The sequence below is a fragment of the Fusarium odoratissimum genome, assembly GCF_000260195.1.
Source record: "Fusarium odoratissimum NRRL 54006 unplaced genomic scaffold supercont1.11, whole genome shotgun sequence".
NCBI lineage: Eukaryota > Fungi > Ascomycota > Sordariomycetes > Hypocreales > Nectriaceae > Fusarium > Fusarium odoratissimum.
In genome coordinates, this window is record NW_022158697.1 from 1156775 (window position 1) to 1179025 (window position 22251).

Genomic DNA, 22251 nt, shown 5'->3' on the forward strand with positions numbered 1-22251 from the left:
GCTGGTAGCTCTTTTGGCGCGTAGTGAAACGGAGCCCACTGAAGGCAGAACGTCTACAAGTTGAGCAGCCAACCATTGGATCCCAGAAAAGCTTAAAATAATGGGATTCCTTTGTTAAAAGCATGCTTTCTATTGTCGCGTCGAAATCTGTTATCAAAAACAGTAGTCAGTCAATAAAGAGTGCCTGTTGTCTGTGGCAGTGAGCAAGTTGAACATATCTGCATCATCCAAGTCAGTTTGCTGCTTGTCCGGAAACAACAGGGAGAAACAACTTTAATTTGTTGTCCTTGGAGTTCAGCATTTTTTCAAGAAAAGCAGCCCTACTTCGGTTGCTTCAGTGCAGCAGACGATTCAGCCACAGCCGCGCACCCAAACTCGATGTGCCCGGATCAAATCGTGTGTGTCGCAAGGAAGTTCTATTAAGCGACCATGTATGCTTTACTACTTAATTACAGAAAACTAGGTGCATAAAAGGATTCGGAAATCTGCCTTAGTAGACTGGCTTGGATAATCACCGGTCTCCTCTGTCTCAAAGGGTTCAGTGAGGCCCAGATTACAACTGGTAAGACCAGGCATTTTAAGTCATGTTGCCTCATTTGACATATATAACAACCCAGCTTGTCCAACTCCATCGGGATACATACTGTAATCTTATAGACTCCTTTGACAGTCATATTGAGGTGGGTTTGCGTGCCTTTTGTCCAACATCTCTAGCCTCTTTCTGTTCTCGTAAACTAGCCTATTCCCCAGCATGGTCTTCAGAGACAGAGAGGTAACGATTGTGTCACCCTGCAGTCACTGATGCGCATATCTTACGCGCGGGGTACATACGCACTCCCTGACAACAGCTCATTATAAGCCTTGTTGTGTGATTCTGATACACAATTTGCAAACAAACTTGAGCAATTGCTTCAATATTTTACTTCCGTACGACCTCGAGCATCAGAAGTCATGGCCGCCGCAGCAGTGTCTGACCAAACTACCGACCTGAGCAAGCAATATGACACTCCCCTCGGCCTCGCTCACTCAACTATGCAAGTCCTCAAGGACAGAATCAAGCTCCATTATGATCTTGCAAGTGACTACTATTTGAGTTTGTGGTACGTGAAAACAATCTACCACCCAGAAAGCTTAGCGATTGCTGACTCACTGACTTACTAGGGGCGAACATATCCATCACGGGTACTGGCCAACACCAGAGTCTGAAGCCACGCAGACAAAGGAGGAAGCTCAAGCCAATCTCATTCAGCTCCTTCTCGACATTTCAAATCTTCCATCTAACAGCTCGGTTCTTGATGTTGGCTGTGGTATCGGTGGAACTTCGCGGTATCTCGCTTCCAAACATGGTAGCTCTGTGACGGGCATAACCATCTCAAGCAAACAAGTCGAGATCGCAAATCGCCTGACCAAAGCTGCTATCGAAGACACCTCTTCGTCTGATGTGTCAGATGACAATGGCTTCACCAAACTCGGCGAGGGAAAAGTCAAATTTCTCGAGCTTGACGCCGAGAAGATGGGCGACTTCTTCAGCGACCAGCAGGGCACCTTTGATGCAGCATGGATAAGTGAAGCTCTTAGCCATTTTCCAAACAAGGCGTTATTCTTTGAGAATGTGATGAAAGTACTCAAGCCTGGAGGCAAGTTGGTATTGGCAGATTGGTTCAAGGACGAAGATGTTGACGATACAACTTTTATCAATGATATCAAGCCTATTGAAGGTAAGGTTACATGCGAGATATTCGTATTCATGTGTTCATGAACTTAAATTGAGTGCAGATGGCATGCTACTCCCACCCCTCTGTACCCAGCAAGGGTACGTCGATCTCGCGAAGAAGGCCGGGCTTAAAGTCTTGTCTGAGCCAAAGGACATCAGTCAACAGGTCCGAAAGACATGGTGCGAACATCTTATATCTGACTGTTGATGATGAGCTTACACTCATATGTTTAGGGACATTACTTGGTCACTTGTGCAGAACCCATCTCTTTGGGCATTTGCGTTTACTCAAGGCCGGGACGGTATTGCTTTCTTGCAGTCATTTCGCGCAATGAGACGGGGTTATGCTAATGGCTCTTTTCGCTACGCTGTCATGGTATTCTATAAGGAAATGGTATGAGGCATGGGCTGTGAGAATCAGCGCGATGTTGCCTCAAAATCCAAAAATCGTGACATCTTATCCTTGGTATATCATTAAATTATTCAGAGGTTTTATAAGCTGTAAACGGCACTCTCGCAAGTTATCACAAGTTACCTTATCAGTGACAAGTTCAGTATTTGTAGACATAAATGCCGATCACGGCTGACAAGCCATTCAGGCACATGGCGTGCTAGCGCTCACGGTTCCAAGTTGGGGTAATCAGGTGATAGCTGCAGCTGCCTAATCTTGGTTCTCGTGGGAGTTCCGCTCGGCGTGACTGTACCATGAGCTGCTTGTACATTGTTTCTGATACCATATTCAAAGACTCGGAAAATTGTGTCACTGATCAAAATAAACCTGATAATTCGGAAAAGGAAGAAAAAAGCACTTCGAACCGTAGCTGCATTGCTAGATCGAGCGAGTAAACAGACGTGTTGCCAGAAAGAGCAGCAGACACTCTATCGAAGTCTGAAGTACGGACTCAAAAGATAACGTGAACATAACCAGTGACCAACGAATATTCACCCAAATACGACCGTAACGCCTTCATCATTCTCGAGGTGGGATATAGAACCGATTCCACACAGCTTACTCCCAAGCATCACCGAAGGTGTTCTCGCCGGAGTAGGTAATGTATAGGAAACTATAGGTCATGTCAGCAAGTTGCTTTCTCCAACAGTTGTGTGGAGAACGTACCCGTCCTCATCCTTGTGTTCCTCGTAGATGCTGCTCATGAGGGCGGCCGTTGGGGGAAGCACCTCGTCGACGAAGATGAAGATGGCCTTCTCGGGGGAGAGCTTGATTCGCTTGCGGATGACGTAGACGAACTGACCGACGGTCAAATCGGCGGGGACAAGGTACTTCTTCTTGTCGATGGTCGCGATGTCACTCTTCTCGACCTTTTCGCAAATAACCTATTTGTAACATGTTAGCTTTCTATCGTGGTAAAGAAACGGACGGAATAAGCGGTCACTGCACGATTGCACGCGCCCGCCATTCTCTCATTGCCAAGTTGGAGCCCTAACTTGAGTCCAAATCAAAGCGACTGGTAAATTACGTACGGGAATGCGGTCAGAGTACTTCTGTCGAATGCGCTCGGCCTCAGCCTTGCGCTTCTCGAAGGGATGCTCGTCCTTGAACTTGCTGCGCATGTTGACAGTAGTGGTTGATAAGTTGTAGAGGCGGTAAGAGTGGTATCGATGGTGGAATCAAGCTGCTGGGATGGTTGACTTGTGGCAGCGGAAAATTCGGGAAAGTATGAAAAGGGAAAAAAGAAGATGGAGTTGGCGATAGATAAGGTAAAATGAGAAAAAGGTTTAGGTTACGATTTGCTTGCGTCAGGCAGAAGAAGAATGAGGAAGAGCAGAGAGTCACAGGCAGAAGGTGGCAGTGGCACTGACACAGACACTGGCACACAGATGAGCGGTCGAGGCGGAAGGCAGCAAGCAACCTTACTAGGTACCTAGGCGCAGACAGGTTCAGAGCTGCAGGGAGGACACAGGCACAGGGCAGGCGGCACGCTCACTCAGAAGGGGGGCTAGGCGGGCATCAAGCGGCAGGAGGACAAGCAGTGATGGGAGAGAGGCGCGGGGCTATTGAGCTAAACTATAAATGGTCTAGATCAATGATGCTCGGTGAATCACAAGAGGCCCCGCGAGGCAACAATGGCGGGGAAGCAGCAAGTCACGTCGCACTGTCTCGTCACAGGATCGAGTTTGTGAGGGAACCTTAACAAACAATTAATCACTTGGAATGAAATCCTCTTTCATGCTGGTCATTAATTCATGACAAAGACGTCGAGGATCTATCACCGGGATCCGAGTGACGGGCAACGTTAGAGTGGTTTTAAGGTACAACGATTCACTATCCGGGAGAGGGTTAGTCTAAGCTGATGCATACTAATAAGCAGCTTGAGCTGCAAACGTGCCCATGTCCATCAGCTCCTTCAGGGTTCTTGATGTTGTGAATTACAATTGGGTATTGCCAAAGTATATGTCTACCAATGAATCATGACTTGGCCGTCTTGATTGTCTCACTGAGGTAGGGTCAAGAAAAACTCAAAGTGTTACTAAATCTTGAGCTGTCTTCATCTCGAAGTTTTTACAAACTGCACCATCCTCTGAAAGTTTGCATGGTGAAACAAATAGAGTACCTAAAGTTAGGATTGGTGAAGAAAAGTTTCTCTGCTGACCACTCATCACAACGGGAGTTGTTGGACTTTTAATGCAACTGCGACCATCTTACTACAGTACCATCTACTTGGCAAAATATATAGGCCTTACAGATGGGCAACCAAATGGTGAAGCATCATGTTGGTTGCATGTGTCACTGAGTTGGTGTATATCTGCAAGTTATAACTCTTTAGTCGTAATTCAGCTTCTGTATCAAAGAGTCTAGTCAGGAACAATAGAAGTTCTATGTTCTTCAGTGACAGCCCAGTTATCAGCGCCACTTCGCATGGATACCAGTTACCGATCCTCGGGGGGGGATAAAACTTCTGACGTTAAGGAAGGGTGCCAAAATCAACTGGTCTAAAGATCGACTAAGATACACTAAACTTACCTAAGTATTTTCGTCACTTAGGATAAAGGTCCTAAGTTTTCTTGCCTTCCCCTGCCGATGCACCAAATTGAAAGTTTGACAACTGAGGCCTTCCCTGTCAGCCACACTGCAACATCCACATCACGAGAGAAATCATGCTTATTCTACAGATTTTCTCGAATTTTTTCCAAGTGATCTCATCGCCCGGAGAAGCTCTACACGAATTATAGGAGCAACCGGAGCTACAGTGGCCTAGTACCCCCGAGTGGTGCGTTGATTTTGACCGCCCTCGGCACCGGCCGGCCACCGGAGCAGACATTGTCGGGTGCCGCTCCACACTACCAAGTCCCTTAGACTCAGTCAGCCAATTGCCGAACATTCGATTCTGACTATCACCCGAGTTCCCAGTCGTTCTCATAGAGACTTTGAACCTAACAAGAGGTACCTGTACCGTACTGTCGCATCCTGGCACTCGCAAGTGGCCTCATCCGAAACGCCTGATCGTCGTATCCTTTCTGTCTCTCTTTCTGTATTCGTTCTCGGCCTTCGGCCTTGTTTTGCCGCTACTGTTTCCCGGGTCCTCGGGTTGCATTGCCCAAAGATATAATATCATGGCTGCCAGACGGCCTTCCCAGCGCCTTGCTGCGTACCTTGCATCTCCTTCTACACGCTTCCCAAGAACCCAATTCGCTTCTACGAGACGCTGGCTGTCTAGTTCTGCCGGTCCTAAAGCTCCACGAACCTCTTACTTCAACTACTCTCCTCTGTGGCTCGCTGCTGTCGCCCTCGGTACAGTCGCCCCTTTAGCTTACAAGATGGTACATGCATTTCCTCGGACAACAGAAGCTCAATTGCTAACTTTATCGCTCTTAGGCCGAAATGGAACCTATTAACGCCGACCCCTCCACTCTCGCCGACCGCGATGCCCAGAAGAAGCGAGAGTCTGGCGTCAACGAAGACTCGCCTATGCGTCTGCGCATGGAAAAGTTTATTCGGGAGCAGCAGGCTCTGATTGTCGCTGAGCTCGAGAGAGTTGATGGCAAAAAGTTTCGCAAGGACGAGTGGGAGCGCCCCAATGGCGGCGGTGGCACAACCTGTGTTCTTCAAGAAGGCAACGTCTTCGAGAAGGCTGGTCTTGGCGTGAGTGTCGTCTACGGCTCGCTCCCCAAGCCTGCCATTGAGAAGATGCGCGCAAACCACAAAACCATGGACCCCAACATGGAGTCGATCGACTTCTTCGCTGCAGGCCTCAGCATGGTTCTGCATCCTTACAACCCTATGGCCCCTACGGTCCACCTTAACTACCGATACTTTGAGACAGCCAACCCCGACGGTACATCTCAAGCATGGTGGTTCGGTGGCGGTTGTGATTTGACACCCTCTTACCTCTTCGATGAGGATGCCATTCACTTCCACAAGACGATCAAGGCAGCTTGCGACGCTCACGACAAGGACTACTACCCACGATTCAAGAAGTGGTGCGATGAGTACTTCTACAACAAGCATCGAGGCGAGGCCCGTGGTATTGGTGGCATCTTCTTCGACGACCTCGATGAGACTGAGCGCGATCGCGAGAACACCTTTTCCTTTGTCCAAGACTGCCTCAAAGCCTTCCTGCCCTCTTACATTCCCATCATCGAGAAGCGTAAGGATATGCCCTACACTGAGGCAGAGAAGGATTGGCAGCAGCTGCGCCGTGGCAAGTACGTCGAGTTCAACTTGGTGCACGACCGTGGTACAGCATTTGGCCTGAACACCCCTGGATCAAGGGTCGAGAGTATCCTTATGAGCTTGCCGTTGACGGCTGGCTGGAAGTACATGCATGAGCCTGAGCCTAAGAGCAGGGAGCAGCGCCTGGTTGATGTCCTCAGGGACCCCAAGGAGTGGGTTTGAGTTACTGCTCTTTTGATCTAAGAGAGGAAATTTATTTGTGTGAAAGCATGAGGTCGAGCGATTGTTTAGTGTATCATATGCGAGGATCATAGATGGGGACACCCAGGGTGGTGCAGGCTATTAGGTACAAAAAGACGGACAAGTTGTCCGATATGAGAATATTAAAAAAAATCAAAATAATTCATATAATTCATGAAATGATTCGTTGAACTGGTGATTCTTGTGGAAGTTGATGCGTATTCTTGAGCTGACACTTTGGCTGTCATTGAATATCACCACTCATCTCAAACGTGGAGACTAGACTTCTTCCTTCAACATCATTCATCGAACCATGCAAAAGCACTCGTCAACTCCACGGCAATGGAGCCTCTCCCCTCCCATCGCCAGTTGATTACATCCCTCATAAGTTCCGTCTCCAATATCGCGCCATCGACCACCGCAGAAGACATATCATCAGCGCAGCCACTTCGGGCCGCTCAACAACCCACATTATCACCCTTACAAGCCATTCTCCCCTCTCAACGGCCTCTACTATTAACTCTCCATGTGCTGTTCCCAACTCTTCTACTCCCAGCGCTGGATCTTCTCGATCGGTGTCTCGTTATCAGGCTAGTGCGAAATGAGGAGCTTCAAGATGGGATTTCATCAGATAAGATAAAGAACGACATGTTTCTTGTTCGCTCTCTCGCTACAACACTTTCACGCCGCACGCGAGACTTCAGTGCATCATCGAAGCGCTACGTTGTGCATCTTGATGCGTGGAATTGTACATGTCCGAGCTTTACATTGGATGCTTTCCCAGCTCATGCTCATGCTGTCTCAACTACGAACCAAGTACAGCAGTTACCAACTGAAGATGGAGAGTGGTCCTTTGGAGGCATGAGTATGGATCCACGGGGAGATGCTCCTCCATGTTGCAAACACCTACTTGCATGCTTACTTGTGGATAAGTGGTCAGAAATGCTCGGCATGTGTGTTGAGGATCGGGTTGTATCAAAAGATGAAATGGCTGGTATCGTAGCCGACTTGTAAATATGGTTCATCATAGCAGTATCGAAAGACCCGTCTCTCAAGACGTATCTGTCCAGTATGTATTATCCGCGCTCCGTCCTCTAATAATCCAGTTTGATATGATCAATTTACAAAGGCGCTTTTGCCTTGACCTTTGGCCAGGATATTGCCGTGGTTCCCCTCCGCCAGACGCCAAAGAGCCTCAGTCCAAGTCTAGTTCATCTGCCAGGTCTTTTGTCTTTGTTCCTTATTTCTTAGTCTCCTTGTTCTCCTTGTCCTTTTCCGCGCCCTCCTTGGAATCACCACTTGAACCATTGGCGCCCTCCTTCTTCTCATCCTTGCCATTGATCTCTTCCTTCTTAGCCTCCTTCTCCTCCTGCTGTTGTCTGTTCTGGATCTTGTTCTCAATCAGATCGTGGAATGCTGTGATGGCGCGGATCAGACTGCTCAGGTAAATAGCCATAAGCTGGTCGTTGGTCTTGACGCTCATCGCATATGCCAACTCGCCACCGCCAGACTTGCCATCTCCTTCGGGTGTCGAGAGATTAGGCAGCAGGTTGAAGACATCCTGCAAATTTCCGAGGATCGCGTGGTTTACTGGTAGTTGCTTGTCGAGAACCTTCTGGAGGTATGTGCCGATATCTCGAAGGCGCAGGTGCAAGCCCTGGAGTGATTGAAGCTGGTTTGTGACTCGTGTGGACAATGTGCCGGCGGCCACATCGCGGATATCTCTTAGCAGGTGCTCAACACCAATCTCCTCTGCTTCCTCAGCCTCGATAACGGAAGGAGTGTGAACAAATGTTCGGGCAGTGGTTGTGCCGTCCTAGTGAGTGTCAGTAGCTGGCTGGGGGCCAGAAATCAGGAAGGCTTGTCAACATACGTCCTTGATCTCGTCAACGGCGAAGTAAGCATCTGTAGGAACTCCCGACTCCTTGGGCTGAACATCGACAATAACGAGCAGAGGGTTGGGTGTGTAGCGCTTGAAGAGTTCGTTGATTTCCAAATCGGATGCACGTAGCTTGGGACCAGTGTGGTACCATCCTATGAGTTTCTCTCGAGCGTTGACCTTCTTGAACATGTCGTTCATTGACTCGACGTAGTTGTGGTCAAGGAACCATACTGAAGGGTCCTTCTCATCCTCCTCGAAGGGAACTGTGTGACAATTGTAAGCGCCGCCCAACTTACGGTCCCATGATACTAGGATAACACACCAGCAAAACTGTTTGACACTCTCACGTCGTTTCCATCATTTTGTCCTAAAAGAACACCAACTACTCGTCGCTTTGTCTTCGTAGAAACAGTTCGGTTGTAGTGGTCGACGGCTGAGAGAAGGACGAGGGGCGCAACGGTGACGTTTCGAGTAACGAGGGAGAGGGTTTCTGCTGTTGTAGTAGGCATCGTTGCTTCGTCAATGTATATCTATTACGACGGATGCTGAACTGTGTAGAGGTATAAATCAATGCGCGATCGTAGTCGTGCAGGCGCGGCAAAATTGGAGGTAGAGTCGTGATGTTGATGCAGTGATTATTGTGGCCGCACGTACGTAGTCTTGAGGCTGCCTTCTTGGGGAAGCTTAGCTCCCGATTGGGCCAGGCACCTTGGAGACTTCAGGCTCAAGCCTTGCAGTGCCACATCACGTGGAAGCAGCCACAGTCAGCAATTCAGCCACATGTCATGAACTAAGCGGCATCGTGACCAAGAGAATTGAAAGCACAGGCCCCTGAATAAAGAAAGGCAAGAATCTTCGAATTTGGACTAGTGAATAAACAGAGAGAGTAGCGTTGCTTTTTTGTTGATTGTACTACTGACATCATAGGCAGATGAACGGTTGAATCGACCTATGTTACAGTACCAAATCTGAAGCTACATTTGGTTAGATGGATAGTGGCCTACCTAGGTCATCATCCTAGGGAATTCCATATACAGGCTAACTCACAATAAGCAAGACGATGGTGTCTTTTAAGGAGTCAAATTCAAGTATCAGGCCAACACTTATTTGCTGAATCCGACATAGCGTGGCCAGATCTTCCACTTATGGTAAGCGACTCGATTCTGGTGAGATTGCCGCCCACTTGGGCCTCGGTGCGAACCGGAGTACGGTAATAAGGATGTACATATTGAGGGAAGAACCATTGAAGAAGCAGGGTCCAATACGAAATTGTATATGATGATGCCATCACTATAGACTCTAGACTTGGCTTCGAGACATCTGTAGGAGAGCGGAAAGATGGAGGCTAACATGCTAATGCCGGCTATTAACACACCTACACGTGGGCGCAAGCGTTGAGTTACGAGGGTGCCATGTCACTACTACTCGAATAGGATATAACAGAACGAAGACACTCGTGCAGCGATACTAACTACCGATAGTCGTTCCTTGCACGAGTGTTGCTAGCCGTGAAAGGACAAACGAGGAGGCCAGTTGTATGCAGACCGAGGTGTGGCCGTTTTTCTGCAACAGATGAAATGCTAAGAGAGTTATTCTTGAATTGTTGAACCGGCGGGGATATACCGGATCAAAGGGGCCGGTGGCATCCCAACTCTCTGAACCTCGGTCCTGGCGACCGAACAAACTCCGTTGCGTTATGGCAGTTGTGAGCTGACCTTCCGCCATTGGCTTCGGCCAAGTACGGTTATAGCATCCTGGAGTATAGTGAGATGAGGCAAAACGGGCATGTTCCGGATACGGCTGTTGTTGAGACAAGTTGCGAACTACCCTAGGTATCTGTATATCGGTGATGTATATAGATGAAGGATTGAAGACCTGGGATGATAGCGATGCTTATAGCTGGGAAGTTATAGCAATCACAATGGCTCGTGCTGGAAGGCCACACGTTCTCACCGTATTTAAATTTATACATGTCAAGTAATGTTATTGTTGGAGCTTGGTCGTGTTACGAACAGGTGGTGGTCTCTATAACGCCGCAGCTGTACCGAGTACCTTGTCCCCAGCCTGTGATTGAAAGCTTGCTTTTGGGGTATTGATGTGCATGTTTTGAGCCCTGAAGACGTTACTTACAAATTAACGCTGCACCAAACAAATCTAAGCAATACCAGTTATCCAGAGTTCACAAAACTGCCTCTATGTATCCACACAAATATATGAATATCCGTAAATATCAAAAGCCACGATTGCTCTCACCTCAAGGCCAAGGCGTATCCCCAGCAGGTTAATTACAGGGGTGTACCCCCATCATCATCGCTCCAGCAGAAACGGCCTCAGTTGACCAATCACAGCTCGCTAAAGCTTCTCCCCCAAACCTCCCGTCCTCCGGCTACGCACTCAAGATTTCCCTGTCTTGACTTTGTTCCTCGCTTTTTTCTCTCTCTTCTTCCACTTCGATCCCCTCAGCCTCGCACCAAAGAACAAAGTCTCTCGTCAATTTCATCTTTGCTTCTCTGGATCTCCCAAGATCTCTTCCAATTGCCCGCCAGAACAAGTTCCAGTTCCAAATTCATCTTCCGCAACCGCAACAATGGGTTTCATTGAGGACGAGCTTAAGCAGCTCAAGGATGTTATTAGCACCATTGACACTCGCATCAAGAAGCTCGAGGCGCGAGCCACTGGCGGTCCCGTCTCTACTGAAGAGATCCGAATGATCCTCATCGGTCCTCCTGGTGCTGGTGAGTGTTTTTGCGCCGCAAATGCTCACTTAGTCTTTTACTAACTGTGCTTCCCAGGAAAGGGAACCCAGGCCCCCAAGATCAAGGAGCGCTTCTCTTGCTGTCACCTGGTACGTTAATTCGCGACGCAAAAACACAGCCATTCAAAGTCTCGGCCTTCTAACATGTATTTTCTTGCGCAGGCTACCGGTGACATGCTGCGATCCCAGGTCGCTAAGAAGACCCCTCTCGGTGTCGAGGCCAAGAAGATCATGGATGCGGGCGGTCTGGTCAGCGACGACATCATGATTGGCATGATTAAGGAGGAACTTAACAGCAACAAGGAGTGCCAGGGCGGGTGAGTTGCATTATTCCACGGTTTTCGGGTTCCAGACGTTTTGAGCCCGCAAATATCAATCTACACCGACGTGATCGACGAAACAGGATACTAATAATTCGCGCTTCAGTTTCATCCTCGATGGTTTCCCTCGAACTGTCCCCCAGGCCGAGAGCCTCGATGCCATGCTCACAGAGCGTAACCAGAAGCTCCAGCACGCCGTCGAGCTCCAGATCGACGACTCTCTTCTCGTTGCCCGTATCACTGGACGATTAGTCCACCCCGCTTCCGGACGCTCATATCACACCACCTTCAACCCTCCCAAGGAGTACATGAAGGACGACATTACTGGCGAGCCTCTTATCCAGCGAAGTGACGACAACGCCGAGGCTCTGAAGAAGCGTCTTGTTACCTACCACAAGCAGACCGCCCCTGTTGTGGGTTACTACAAGAAGACTGGTATCTGGAGCGGCCTCGACGCCAGCCAAGAACCTGGCCAAGTGTGGAAGAACATGCTTAAGGTCCTTAACGAGAAGCGAGCTTAAATTCTGCCCGGAGTGGTTGACTTCTCCCAGCTGCCACTTGGTGCGGCTGAGGCAACAAGACGAATGCTGAGTGAAAATAAAAGCCAGCTCGTCTTGGATATATGAACGGTATGAACTGTAAACTGGGGGAGGCGAAAGGGAGAGTGGAGAGCCCAATCTTCCAGGCAAAAGAGGCGTTAAAAGGTAGAGGGTTTGTCTGCGGTGCGGTCTTGTTTGGCCATGTGTGGAAAAAGCTACCTACTTTGGACGACGATTAGCCATGTATCAAAATGTCTTTTTACAATAGTTTCCAACCAACAGAAAGTTGGCTTTCGAAGCGTTAACTATATCTGGCCTAACTGTTTCTCGTGAAGATGGAATGCAGGTGAGGTTATGTTTTGACGACATATCGTCCTCCTCAAAATATACATAGCACAGTTATGGGCTTAGTCTCAGATAGACTAGAAACCCCTACCCAGATCATAGTCCTAGAATCGACTTACACAACCTCAGTTTCAATATTGATCAAACTATGACTCTGCAATATTTGGCCTGAGTCTCTATTGAAACATTTGGAGCCCTATATAGGACTCCTCGGCATAACATCTATACTAATGATATCATTGAAAGCATTCTGTTTGAATGCAGAAATTCTCCTCCTAGCCACCAGTCTACCAAGCAAGTACGCCCGTTTTTAAGAAACACACCAAGCTCCCTCGCAATGCTTCAAAAATAGAAAGAGGAAAATACGACACCCCGATTTCCAAGGCGGTGTCGGCAATTATGAGAATGTCGGGATCAAGAAAGGATAAGGGGCAATCTTGAGGGCCGGGTAAAATAAGCCAGTATGGGTGGGAGTGAATACGTCGAGGGAGAGACTGGCGTTTGGTAAGGTAGGTAGTAAGAGTTATGTCACACAACTTGAGAGCGTAATTCGTTGAGTCTTATCATAAAATAGCAAGGGATTTCTCACCCCGCGAGTACCTATCGCTTCGGGGTCGCTGACAGGGGAAGGTCAGTAGAGGTAGAGCGAGTCGCGGAAGCGCAACTGACCATTGACCATCTGCCTCTGCTTGTTAAGCCAGCTCCGCGGAGCTTCGTGCCGCCTTTGCAAAACGACATGGTTGCTCTGAAGCCGGCTCGTAAGATCATACCATGCTGATGAGATGAGAGCGTTCTCTCTTTCAAGGTTCCGGATAATTTGATCGCTCGCGGCCTTGAGTCATGGATAATCAGTACAGGTTTCAGTCACAGCAAGAAAAACATGATGAAAACAGATGATGTTACTATATATACAAGAAGAAATAAAACGTACCTTTTGTGCAGCCACGGCCTCCCCATCGTGTGCAGCCTTGAGTTTACGTTGCAGGTCGATCCTGTCCGTCTCTGATCGTTCAAGTTGCTAGAACATATCTGTCAGCCAACTCAATCTACCGGATTGCGCATGCATATCAATAGGTCCCTCTAGCTCCCCTACTTGCCCTCGCTGGAGGGGACGCAGGGGTAGTAGTGCAGAAGCAGGTCTCGGGATCTCAGTCCCAATGGGATCTAGCAATGAACTCGGTCCACCATCTGCAAATGTGGTATTCAAAGGCCAAGCGGCATCGTCTTCTAACGACGTCTGGCTATCTTTGTCTGGGACCACTGGGTCTTCCCCATCACCATTAACAATTGCATCAAAAAATGGACTCACCTCGCGGATTTCTCTGAGGCGGGCACGCAGCTTCTCAATCAGCTCGCCCTTCTTGCTGGGGTCAGGTGGTGCATCGCCTGTGCCATTGATGTCTTGCAGCTCCCGGCCCTCTTCAACCTCCTTACGTAGCTTATCCTTGGTAAGGAGAGCATCGACGAGCTGGGTTTGCTGCGCATCTCGTTCAGCAATGGTATAGCTGAGCTGCTCTCTTGTGTAGTCGAGCTCAGACTTGAGGGATGAGATAATGGTAACATCAGCGCTCTTGAGCTCCTTAAGAGCATCTGCCCCCTCTTTGTCAAGAGCCGAGAGCTGAGCCTTAGCAGCAAGAAGTTCGCGGCCTTGATCTGCCACCTGAACGGAGAGGTCCTTCTCCCTCTTCTTCGACTGTTCGAGTTCGAATTCGCACTGCAATAATGACTGCTTAATGTTGAGAAAGGCCTTGGTCCTGTAGTAATCCGAAGTAAGTATGTGATTTCCATCAGGAGCATCGGCTTCATCAATTGCTTTGACTAACCCTTCGCCGGTCATGTTGTTGATCAGAGCCTCCATTTGATCATGCAAAACAGCATGCTTTTCGAAAATGTCGTTATAGTTCTTTTGAAGGTGAGCACGTTGTCGCTTCTCTTCGTCCAGCTCTCGGCGTAGCGGCGCAGTATCCCCAGAACCGACTGTGCTACGCAACAAATCGTTCTCGGCCTTTAGGCGAGATAGTTCTAGGGGTAGATTAACTTGGCTAGGTTGGCCGTCCTCGGTAGCTGCATCGTTAAGTTCATCCTCGAGATTTCCTGCCACACCTAACGCGCCGGGTTCTGCACTTTGTGCGGCTCCTCCGCTCTCTAGTTGCTCCTGGAGATCCTTGATGAAGTTCTCATCGTGGCTTTGACGTGCCCTCAAACGAATCACCTCGTCCTCCAGTGCTGCGATGTCCTTCATCAGCTGGTTCTTTTGGCTGCGTTCGTCCCAAAGATGTTGCTCGGACTGAGTAATCATCTTGGTTAACTCATCCTCTGCTTTCCTCGTACGAGTCCCCCTATCTTGGTCTTCCAGCAGGATTTTAATCTGGTCTTGTAACTCTGTCTTCTCATACTGTAGATTTTGCACCTCCTTGACGAGATGTTGCTGGGACTCGAGTTTCTGCTTATACCGCTCTGCAGTATTGGCTTTCTTCTCAAGATCCTCAGCTTTGTGTTTCCATTCCGTTGCTTGGTCGCGAAGCTCTTCTGCCTCTTTACATTTTTCTGTCAATTTGAGGACTTCAGCTTCAAGTTGCGACTTGATGCGCTCGTCTCTTCGTATTGTTTCCTCATGTCTAGCAATGAGTTCCATCTGGTCATGCACCTGAATCTCTAGGTTCTTGATCATCTCGGCATTGTTAGCACCATCTATAGTGGCCTTCCGCAAGACCTCCAGTTCCCGGTCGTTCTTCTCTTTATCAAACCGGAGCTCCTCGTGACTTGTTTGTAAATGATCAAGCCTGGTGATATAATCTGACAGCTGTCTCTTTGTTAAGTCAAGTTGTGACCGCAAGGCTGCATTCTGCTCTTCAACGAGTAGATCGATGTCTCGCGCCTCCATAACAGCGTCGATGGCTTCATCCACATCGTCGTCGCCTTGTGAGCTGTTGATATCCTGTTGTATTGTCTGGATTATTTGCATAATCTCTGCCTGAGTGTGTTTGTCGAGACCTGTTATCCGAGGAATATAATGCTGGGCTTCGGGGCCTAGTGCGGCCACTCCCAACATGACAGCCAATAGCTGTAGAGTTAGCCGTACGTACCATGACTGTACAGAAGAGAGATTTACCTGACTGATGCCTTGAGCATCAGGATTCTCGGCGATTGCATGGTAGTCGAACTTCTTTGCCTGACAAGCAAGCTCGGGAACTGCTCGTCGAATGTAGCGGAAGAGACCCTTGTAGATGCTCTGAATGTTGCGCTTGTTTGTCAAGTAGCGGGATGTATTAGAATTTGTCTCGAGGGCGGACGTGTCAAAGCTAGGATCCAGTTGATGTAAAATTAGACCAAGGGTGACACCGTCGATGAGGTCCTCGACTGATTCTACCATGCGTTTCGGCTCGAAGACTCGTTTGATCTGAGGGGCATCTTCGGTCAGATTGGAGCTAGAAGACGGTGAGGGCTCTTCCTCGAAGACACTTACGGCTTTTATAAGCGCAGCCTGCGCGTTAGCACTATAGCCTGGCATCGTGTACTAATTATTGTGCGGCCGGAGCCAAATATTAGTGAGTAAAGCAGTCGATCAGGTCGTCGCCGTCGGGAGTGATAATGATGGTGGAATTATAGGGAGTTGCGTCGCGTGTCTGGTAGCAGGGGTAATGATTTTCGAGGCATTCGAGGGCATGTCGGAATGGGATTCGAGGGCTTTAAAAGGAGCTGTTATGAGGAGATCAAGATCGGTCGTTCCATTGTTCAGTGATTGTCGTGTGAGTGTTCAGTGCGAACTCAAGGTTAGAGGGAGCATTGTTCTTCAACGTTTCGGCGACATTGGGCCCTCGTTGGCTTGAGCTATGCGGTCGGGTGGGCTTATCGATTTGACAGGGGTAACAGCGTAGGGGCCCACGGGAAGTTCGAATAGCGTGCTTAGTCTGTCAGATGGGCCAGCCAAAACTTTAGGATTTATAGAAGCAATTTCGAGGCTCAGCAACTAACGAAAGTACTGTAGGGATGTTAATTTGTCTAGTGTTGGGGTATAATGGTCATGAGTCACGCATAGTTCTCTCTCGACATACCTCGCCCGTCTACCGATATGAAGTTAAGGTGATCGAATATTAGTGAATCGTCGAATTCAATGTTGCTGGATGTCAACTGTGGCGTTGTGGCGTACCTAATGACACCCGATGTAAGGAGTGGCATCTGAGGCATTCTTTGTCGCAGAAGTGTACGAATACCGGAATAAGATACAGAAAGCGTGGCTGCGCGGCCTGAAATTGTCTTGAACGGTCGACATACACAACAACAATAAGATCAATACACTGACAAACTACAATGACGCATCTCCATACTCGTTAGTGGGGGTGTCGTGATGTGTAGGTGCGGGATGTTCATGGCGGCGCGACATGATGTTCAGCTTTAGTAGATACATTATGCTTCAACCAATCTGGGCCCCTGAACCCAAAAGGATGATAGAGTGAACATATCAGCACACCAATAGAACAAGGGTTCATGAAGGCGCTATTTAGTAGTCAAAATATGGCACTCCAGAGGAGCATAGGCCAAAATAGCTGGGTTCTGTCACTCCCATGTTATCAACTCGGTGGAGCTGTACTGGTTTAGGTATTTCGCATTGACAGCTGTTGAACATGTGTTTCGAGTTGATGCCTATCATATGCCTAACATCACAAGCAGCCGCGGATATGTTGAATAACAAAAGTTCTATTCCACCTGGGAGAGGGTTTGTAATAATATTGAGCTCATTGAATCTCGTAACGAGTGTTCTCTTCCAGACAATACCGAGGCTCCTATCCTATAACGCCCAAACAAAGGATATCACTATCCCAATACTGCCGTGAAACCCCGGTCAGTTCATTTCAAAGGCATGCTGTTGTCCCGTCGTCTTTACATCATCATTTTCGTATTACCCCTGGCACCTCTAGTCCGTTGTAACAACTTCGTCCTTCTCAACCCGAATCTGATGGTTCTCGTGGTTGACCTGGACGATCTCGAGAGCCTTCTCGGGTGCGATGACGGAGAAGCCCCTAGTCAACTGGTTAGTATCGAATTGTCAGAGTGCCAAAAGGCGGAGTATGCGCACTTGATGATGGAGTAAACATGAGTGATCTTTCCACCAGCCTTAATGAGGGCGTTTTTGCACTCATCGACGATGCTGTCAGGGGTAGACTCGTCCTCGAACCAGACAATAGCCGACTTCTTTTGATCAACAGCCAGGGCGCCTGGGACAACCGCGAGAGCGGCGGCGACAAAGGGAAGGAATCTCATGTTGATAGCGGTATCGGCGATAAAGTTGACGACAGAAATTTGTTGATGATGGATTCGGCGGTTGTTGCGATAAAGGTTTAATCGATGTTGAATGCGTTGGATGATGCTCAAATGCTCGTAGCGTCAATGCAGAGGGTGACGGAGATGGGCTGGGACGGGCTGAGACTTTATATGGCCTGGGGCGAGTTGGCATGGGCAGGCCTGGGCCTCTTCCTGGGGCGGAAGATCCAAAGGGACCTGACGCACTGCACTGAATGGAATCGAAACCCACTGACCATGCGCCATGGATGCTCTGGGGTCTGCATCACTCCACTGAAGCGAATTTAAAGCAGTGTGCCACATGGCGCGCTGACCAATAACCTAATCGGGCAGGTCGTCCACTCCACTCTTCCAATCGCGTTGTCGAGAATGAGGGTACCTGAACTAGGCAAGACAATTGTCTGACCACGGAAACGGCCAATAGACGGACAACGACGCAAATGGCAGGACAAAAGATCATGAGTCCGAGATAGATATGGCCTCTTTGTTCATATGCCGAAAATCTCGACTCTTTCGGTCCCCTATGTATCGAGGGACAGGCGAGCAATGACGTTCCCTCAGCTCGCCTTGGACTTGCAACCACAATGCAAGACATGCTACTTTTTAAGTCATGCTCTAAAGAAGATAGTCTTTGCGGATATCAAATCAAGAGCGCAGCGATGACGGAGTTTGTATCTGGACAGCCCTCTTGTCGTCATTGGATTGATTGGTAGTTCGCCTTCCCTATAATAGTCTCCACATCCCATCTTGGTGTAAGTCGAAGCCACGAAGATCTTCTCCGCCGAATAGGATTCAGGAACATGCCAACAACAACGTAAGTAAAAGTATTCTTAATATGACGATATTCTAGAAAAGCATGTCTGAAAATATCCCAAGAGTTTGTCTCAAAATTGTGAAACGCCATAAATGCCGAGTAAATATCGCCTAACTCCTGGCAACGCCGAGCTGGAAATGCCGAAATCACCTGTATGACACGATCATGTCCCCGAGGCACCGGGAACACTGTCGTTCTCGCTCCAAACTTCCTTGCTTTCCTGTTCAACAGCTCTCATAGCCACTGCGACATCTTCAAGCCGGGTTACAACGTCGATCACACCTTGGTTGACTCTCTGGAAATACCGATCATTGGCTTCTCGTCGTTTCCTTGCGAGGAGGATATCCACTTCTGTCTCTTCCTCGAGCTTGTGACCCAATCTCTCAACTCCTGTGCCGCTGCTGTTGGGTCGCGATATACTGCTGCTTCCAACGGCACTCTTCTCTGTGCCATCAGGACCAGACTTGGAGTTATCGCCGAGCGCACCCTTCATGTTTCGAACTTCAGATCCAGTTACAGACCCTACAGTTTCGAGCTGGGCTGTGTCTATAACATCATCTGCTTCACTTCTGGCCCAGGCTTGAGCGAGGGCAATTTGAGCGGCTCTCAAGTCAGCTAGCTTGCGGTCATGATCTGGGCCAAACACGCGAGTGCCCCCAGAAGCTGATAGCTCGACTTCTTCCAATGTCGCTTGCATTTCGGACCATAAGAGGTCAGTACGGTCACCTGTCGCGCGAGTGCTCTCTGCTGGAAATAGTCCAGCTCGATGATGAGAAACTACAGCTCCGGACCGTCCAGATCTAACAGATGGAGCACGCTCGGCGTTAGGCCGTAAGTTTGACTGCCCTATGAAAGGGACGGTTGGCGGCGGTGCATTTGGTAAGGAGACATTTGATGCTGATGGAGATGGATGAAGGAATAAAGAGGGAGGAGGATCTCGTTGTCGGCTCAGAGGTCGTGTTAGATGAGACATAATGACCAAAGAGATTTCTCGATTGGCTGATATTAATATGTACAACAGAATAATACAGTTTGCTTCATTCCAGACCGATATCAATTGAGCATTGACGCTCTTGACGCTAAGGCTGAGGGAGTTGAGGACAGTGTAAAGAGTGTTGATGGGCCCGTTATTACTGTACGACCCGCAACTCGAACTTCCATTGAATGATTCAGTCCATCACCAAGTTCCTGTGGGGCAGCTCTCGGCATCACGTGATCTCTCGCCTGCCTCTTCCACACACAGGTCGCACCTTCTTCCTAGGGCCACCAAACCCTACCTGGAATTTTCGTTGGTCGTTCCTTCCCAAGTTTTCGTCGCCTCCGCAAATTACCATCACCATCCCGTCGTCGATACACAGACAGATCCGGTAGGTACTAGCCATCCAACCCAACACAAAGACATCCCCTCAGCTCTATACGCTCGCGCTCGAGTTTTTCGAATCGACAATCGACTAACGACTTTCTTTGAAGCAAAAATGGCTGGAGGCAAACCCCGTGGTCTTAACGCCGCCCGCAAGCTGCGAACGAACCGAAAGGACCAGAAATGGGCCGATCTCGCCTACAAGAAGCGTGCCCTCGGTACCGCCTATAAGTCCTCTCCCTTCGGTGGTTCCTCCCACGCCAAGGGCATCGTCCTCGAGAAGGTCGGTGTCGAGGCCAAGCAGCCCAACTCCGCTATCCGAAAGTGTGTCCGTGTTCAGCTCATCAAGAACGGAAAGAAGGTCACTGCCTTCGGTACGACGAACCCCAGATGCTACGAGAGATGAAGGACCGGTCAAACTAACATTGATTTCTAGTCCCCAATGACGGTTGCTTGAACTTCGTGGACGAGAACGACGAGGTCCTCCTGGCTGGTTTCGGTCGCAAGGGCAAGGCCAAGGGTGATATTCCCGGTGTTCGATTCAAGGTCGTCAAGGTCTCTGGTGTCGGTCTGCTCGCTCTGTGGAAGGAGAAGAAGGAGAAGCCCCGTTCTTAAGCGAAGGGCTCGTGGATGGAAACAAAGTCATATTTCGACACGTGGAGTCTATTCGGATTGCTTGCATCGGCATTACTGGTTAGGGATCTGATCATGGGAGACGAGGTCTGAAAAAGGGAAAATAGATCACAAAGTCTTCGACGAACAAACAACGATGTGCACGCCGCGTGAGGTGGAATTTTTGGGTCTGAACCCATATCTCCGTGTATGATGACATTATTGTACAATTGTTTTACATGCTTCAATACCCTCTGGCCTTCAGTTCTCCGACTTGACCTCGTCCTGAGGTCCCTGGACATATCTGATAGTGTAGTCTGCAGCCAGGCCCAGGCTGATCACACCGCCGGTGATCCAACACCCGTTAATGAACCACCACCAACAATCCTTGACATCCTTCAGATTGACCCGCTTAATCATGATACCAAGCGTGACCATAGCTCCTCCACAGCTCCCAACAAAGAACGCCGGGCCAGCACCAGCTGCAAATCCGGCAGCAGCCAAAAGAGAGATTTGTACAGCAGCCAATCCTGTCAGCACTTGCTTAGTCTCAGCATCATGCTTCAGTGCAATGCTCTTGATTCCCGCCTTGACGTCGTCCTTGATGTCCATATGAGCATAGATCATGTCGTATAATATTGTCCATGCAATATTTGAAGCATAGAGGCAGGCTGCAGCAGTCAAGGCTGGGGTATGTGACAGCAGATCGATTCCAAGAGCCGGGAAACCCATGATGGCGCCCCACGAGAAGGTGAGGCCGAGAACTGCTTGAGGGTAGTAAGTAACTCTCTTGGCCAAAGGATAGCTGGCTACCAGGAGCAAGCTGGGGACGCCGTAAAAGAGGCAAGGCAGGGGAAATTGGAGCAATATCCCAAGGCCGGCAAACAGTTGAACCCCAGTGTAGACAAGTCCTTTGAACGGTGTGATCGCACCACGAGCAATCGGCCTAAGTCGAGTTCTTGAGACATGAGGATCGAGGTTACGGTCCCATAGATCATTGATAGTACATCCAGCACCTCTCATGATGAGAGCTCCAGAGAAGAAAAGGAGTGATGTTCCAATAACAGAGCCTGGAGTTGCCATTGGCATAGCCATTGGGGCAGCCATGAGAGTAGAAAAGAGACATGGGAAGAACAAATAATAGGTTCCAGCGGGCTTATCAAGTCGAATCAGCTCAGCATAAGGAACCCACGAGGCTGGGAGTTTCGATAACAGTCCCGTCTCAGGTGGCTTATAAGGTGCCGGTGCCGTGGGAGCTGATGGTGAGTCCAAATCCTGGGTGACCAGAGGCAAAGATCGAGGTTTGGCCTCGTGAAACCCAACTGCTCGCTGATTACGATGCCATGGTTGTCTCAAGCCTTGACAAGCACGAATGAGTGAAGGTCGTGTCTGTAGTTGTCTTGGGACTTTCAGAGCCTGACCTGAGATTCCTCGACATTGAGCCCAGGCCGAAGCCCGGGGGAGCGCACTTAATCTCATGAGATACAGTCTACAGACCTACTAGGATCATGAGAATTTGAACTAGGATTTTATAAAAATTTCATATTTGACTTACTACGAAGCTCTGTAAAGGACTTTTTGTCACGTCAGACCTCAATGGCAGCCCACCAGAGTTCAAATCGAAAACTCTCGATCCAAAAATATGAATCTTAATAAACTTTAGGATCCTTGTCACCAAAGCTCACGAAGCAGTGGAGCGAATTGGCCGAGCTTGTTAGCGCGAGATCGGCAAGTGA

General features: G+C 48.9%; 10 protein-coding genes across 14 annotated transcripts; 4 read left to right on the forward strand and 6 right to left on the reverse strand.

The window, feature by feature from the left end:
* The first annotated feature begins 351 nt into the window (after positions 1–351).
* Positions 352–2259, forward strand: FOIG_07868 (uncharacterized protein). 2 transcript variants are annotated; one of them, XM_031207579.1, is made up of 5 exons: positions 352–562; positions 618–1100; positions 1162–1718; positions 1777–1894; positions 1949–2259. In XM_031207579.1, exons 2-5 carry the CDS (start codon positions 952–954, stop codon positions 2112–2114), a joined length of 990 nt encoding a protein of 329 aa, XP_031063112.1. In that variant the 5' UTR covers positions 352–562; positions 618–951; the 3' UTR covers positions 2115–2259. The 2 variants fall into 2 exon arrangements, with proteins under 2 accessions (XP_031063112.1, XP_031063113.1); XM_031207580.1 differs by lacking the exons at positions 1777–1894; positions 1949–2259 and having other exon boundaries at positions 1162–1774.
* On the reverse strand, positions 1836–3674 carry FOIG_07869 (autophagy-like protein 8). The gene is made up of 4 exons (XM_031207581.1): positions 3197–3674; positions 2832–3049; positions 1958–2778; positions 1836–1854 (listed from the first exon to the last, which is right to left on the reverse strand). The coding sequence occupies exons 1-3, from the start codon at positions 3284–3286 to the stop codon at positions 2724–2726; spliced, it is 363 nt and encodes a 120-aa protein (XP_031063114.1). The 5' UTR covers positions 3287–3674; the 3' UTR covers positions 1836–1854; positions 1958–2723.
* A 1195-nt stretch (positions 3675–4869) lies between these two features.
* FOIG_07870 (coproporphyrinogen III oxidase) lies at positions 4870–7693 on the forward strand. The gene is made up of 2 exons (XM_031207582.1): positions 4870–5494; positions 5550–7693. The coding sequence occupies exons 1-2, from the start codon at positions 5288–5290 to the stop codon at positions 6567–6569; spliced, it is 1227 nt and encodes a 408-aa protein (XP_031063115.1). The 5' UTR covers positions 4870–5287; the 3' UTR covers positions 6570–7693.
* FOIG_07871 (26S proteasome regulatory subunit rpn-8) lies at positions 4870–9571 on the reverse strand. Of its 2 annotated transcripts, XM_031207583.1 has the most exons (3): positions 8792–9571; positions 8461–8732; positions 4870–8403 (listed from the first exon to the last, which is right to left on the reverse strand). In XM_031207583.1, the coding sequence occupies exons 1-3, from the start codon at positions 8976–8978 to the stop codon at positions 7828–7830; spliced, it is 1035 nt and encodes a 344-aa protein (XP_031063116.1). In that variant the 5' UTR covers positions 8979–9571; the 3' UTR covers positions 4870–7827. The 2 variants fall into 2 exon arrangements, with proteins under 2 accessions (XP_031063116.1, XP_031063117.1); XM_031207584.1 differs by having other exon boundaries at positions 8461–9571.
* Positions 9572–11056: 1485 nt separating this feature from the next.
* Positions 11057–12085, forward strand: FOIG_07872 (adenylate kinase 1; the record flags this gene model as incomplete). The annotated part of the gene is made up of 4 exons (XM_031207585.1): positions 11057–11204; positions 11262–11314; positions 11387–11541; positions 11651–12085. 4 exons carry the CDS (start codon positions 11057–11059, stop codon positions 12063–12065), a joined length of 771 nt encoding a protein of 256 aa, XP_031063118.1. The 3' UTR covers positions 12066–12085.
* A 451-nt stretch (positions 12086–12536) lies between these two features.
* On the reverse strand, positions 12537–16692 carry FOIG_07873 (uncharacterized protein). 3 transcript variants are annotated; one of them, XM_031207587.1, is made up of 9 exons: positions 16579–16692; positions 16484–16492; positions 15895–16410; positions 15541–15828; positions 14252–15492; positions 13738–14182; positions 13360–13446; positions 13098–13260; positions 12537–13045 (listed from the first exon to the last, which is right to left on the reverse strand). In XM_031207587.1, the coding sequence occupies exons 3-9, from the start codon at positions 15937–15939 to the stop codon at positions 13029–13031; spliced, it is 2286 nt and encodes a 761-aa protein (XP_031063120.1). In that variant the 5' UTR covers positions 15940–16410; positions 16484–16492; positions 16579–16692; the 3' UTR covers positions 12537–13028. The 3 variants fall into 3 exon arrangements, with proteins under 3 accessions (XP_031063120.1, XP_031063121.1, XP_031063119.1); XM_031207588.1 differs by lacking the exon at positions 16579–16692 and having other exon boundaries at positions 15895–16333; positions 16484–16507; XM_031207586.1 differs by lacking the exon at positions 16579–16692 and having other exon boundaries at positions 12537–13260; positions 15895–16333; positions 16484–16507.
* A 651-nt stretch (positions 16693–17343) lies between these two features.
* Positions 17344–17690, reverse strand: FOIG_07874 (uncharacterized protein; the record flags this gene model as incomplete). The annotated part of the gene is made up of 2 exons (XM_031207589.1): positions 17344–17449; positions 17506–17690. The coding sequence occupies 2 exons, from the start codon at positions 17688–17690 to the stop codon at positions 17344–17346; spliced, it is 291 nt and encodes a 96-aa protein (XP_031063122.1).
* A 619-nt stretch (positions 17691–18309) lies between these two features.
* Positions 18310–19679, reverse strand: FOIG_07875 (uncharacterized protein). The gene has a single exon (XM_031207590.1). It carries the CDS (start codon positions 19514–19516, stop codon positions 18707–18709), a length of 810 nt encoding a protein of 269 aa, XP_031063123.1. The 5' UTR covers positions 19517–19679; the 3' UTR covers positions 18310–18706.
* Positions 19680–19803: 124 nt separating this feature from the next.
* Positions 19804–21989, forward strand: FOIG_07876 (40S ribosomal protein S23). Its single transcript, XM_031207591.1, has 3 exons — positions 19804–19910; positions 20014–20277; positions 20340–21989. Exons 2-3 carry the CDS (start codon positions 20019–20021, stop codon positions 20516–20518), a joined length of 438 nt encoding a protein of 145 aa, XP_031063124.1. The 5' UTR covers positions 19804–19910; positions 20014–20018; the 3' UTR covers positions 20519–21989.
* On the reverse strand, positions 20424–22188 carry FOIG_07877 (4-hydroxybenzoate hexaprenyltransferase). Its single transcript, XM_031207592.1, has 2 exons — positions 22071–22188; positions 20424–22012 (listed from the first exon to the last, which is right to left on the reverse strand). Exon 2 carries the CDS (start codon positions 21992–21994, stop codon positions 20777–20779), a length of 1218 nt encoding a protein of 405 aa, XP_031063125.1. The 5' UTR covers positions 21995–22012; positions 22071–22188; the 3' UTR covers positions 20424–20776.
* Positions 22189–22251: the final 63 nt, after the last annotated feature.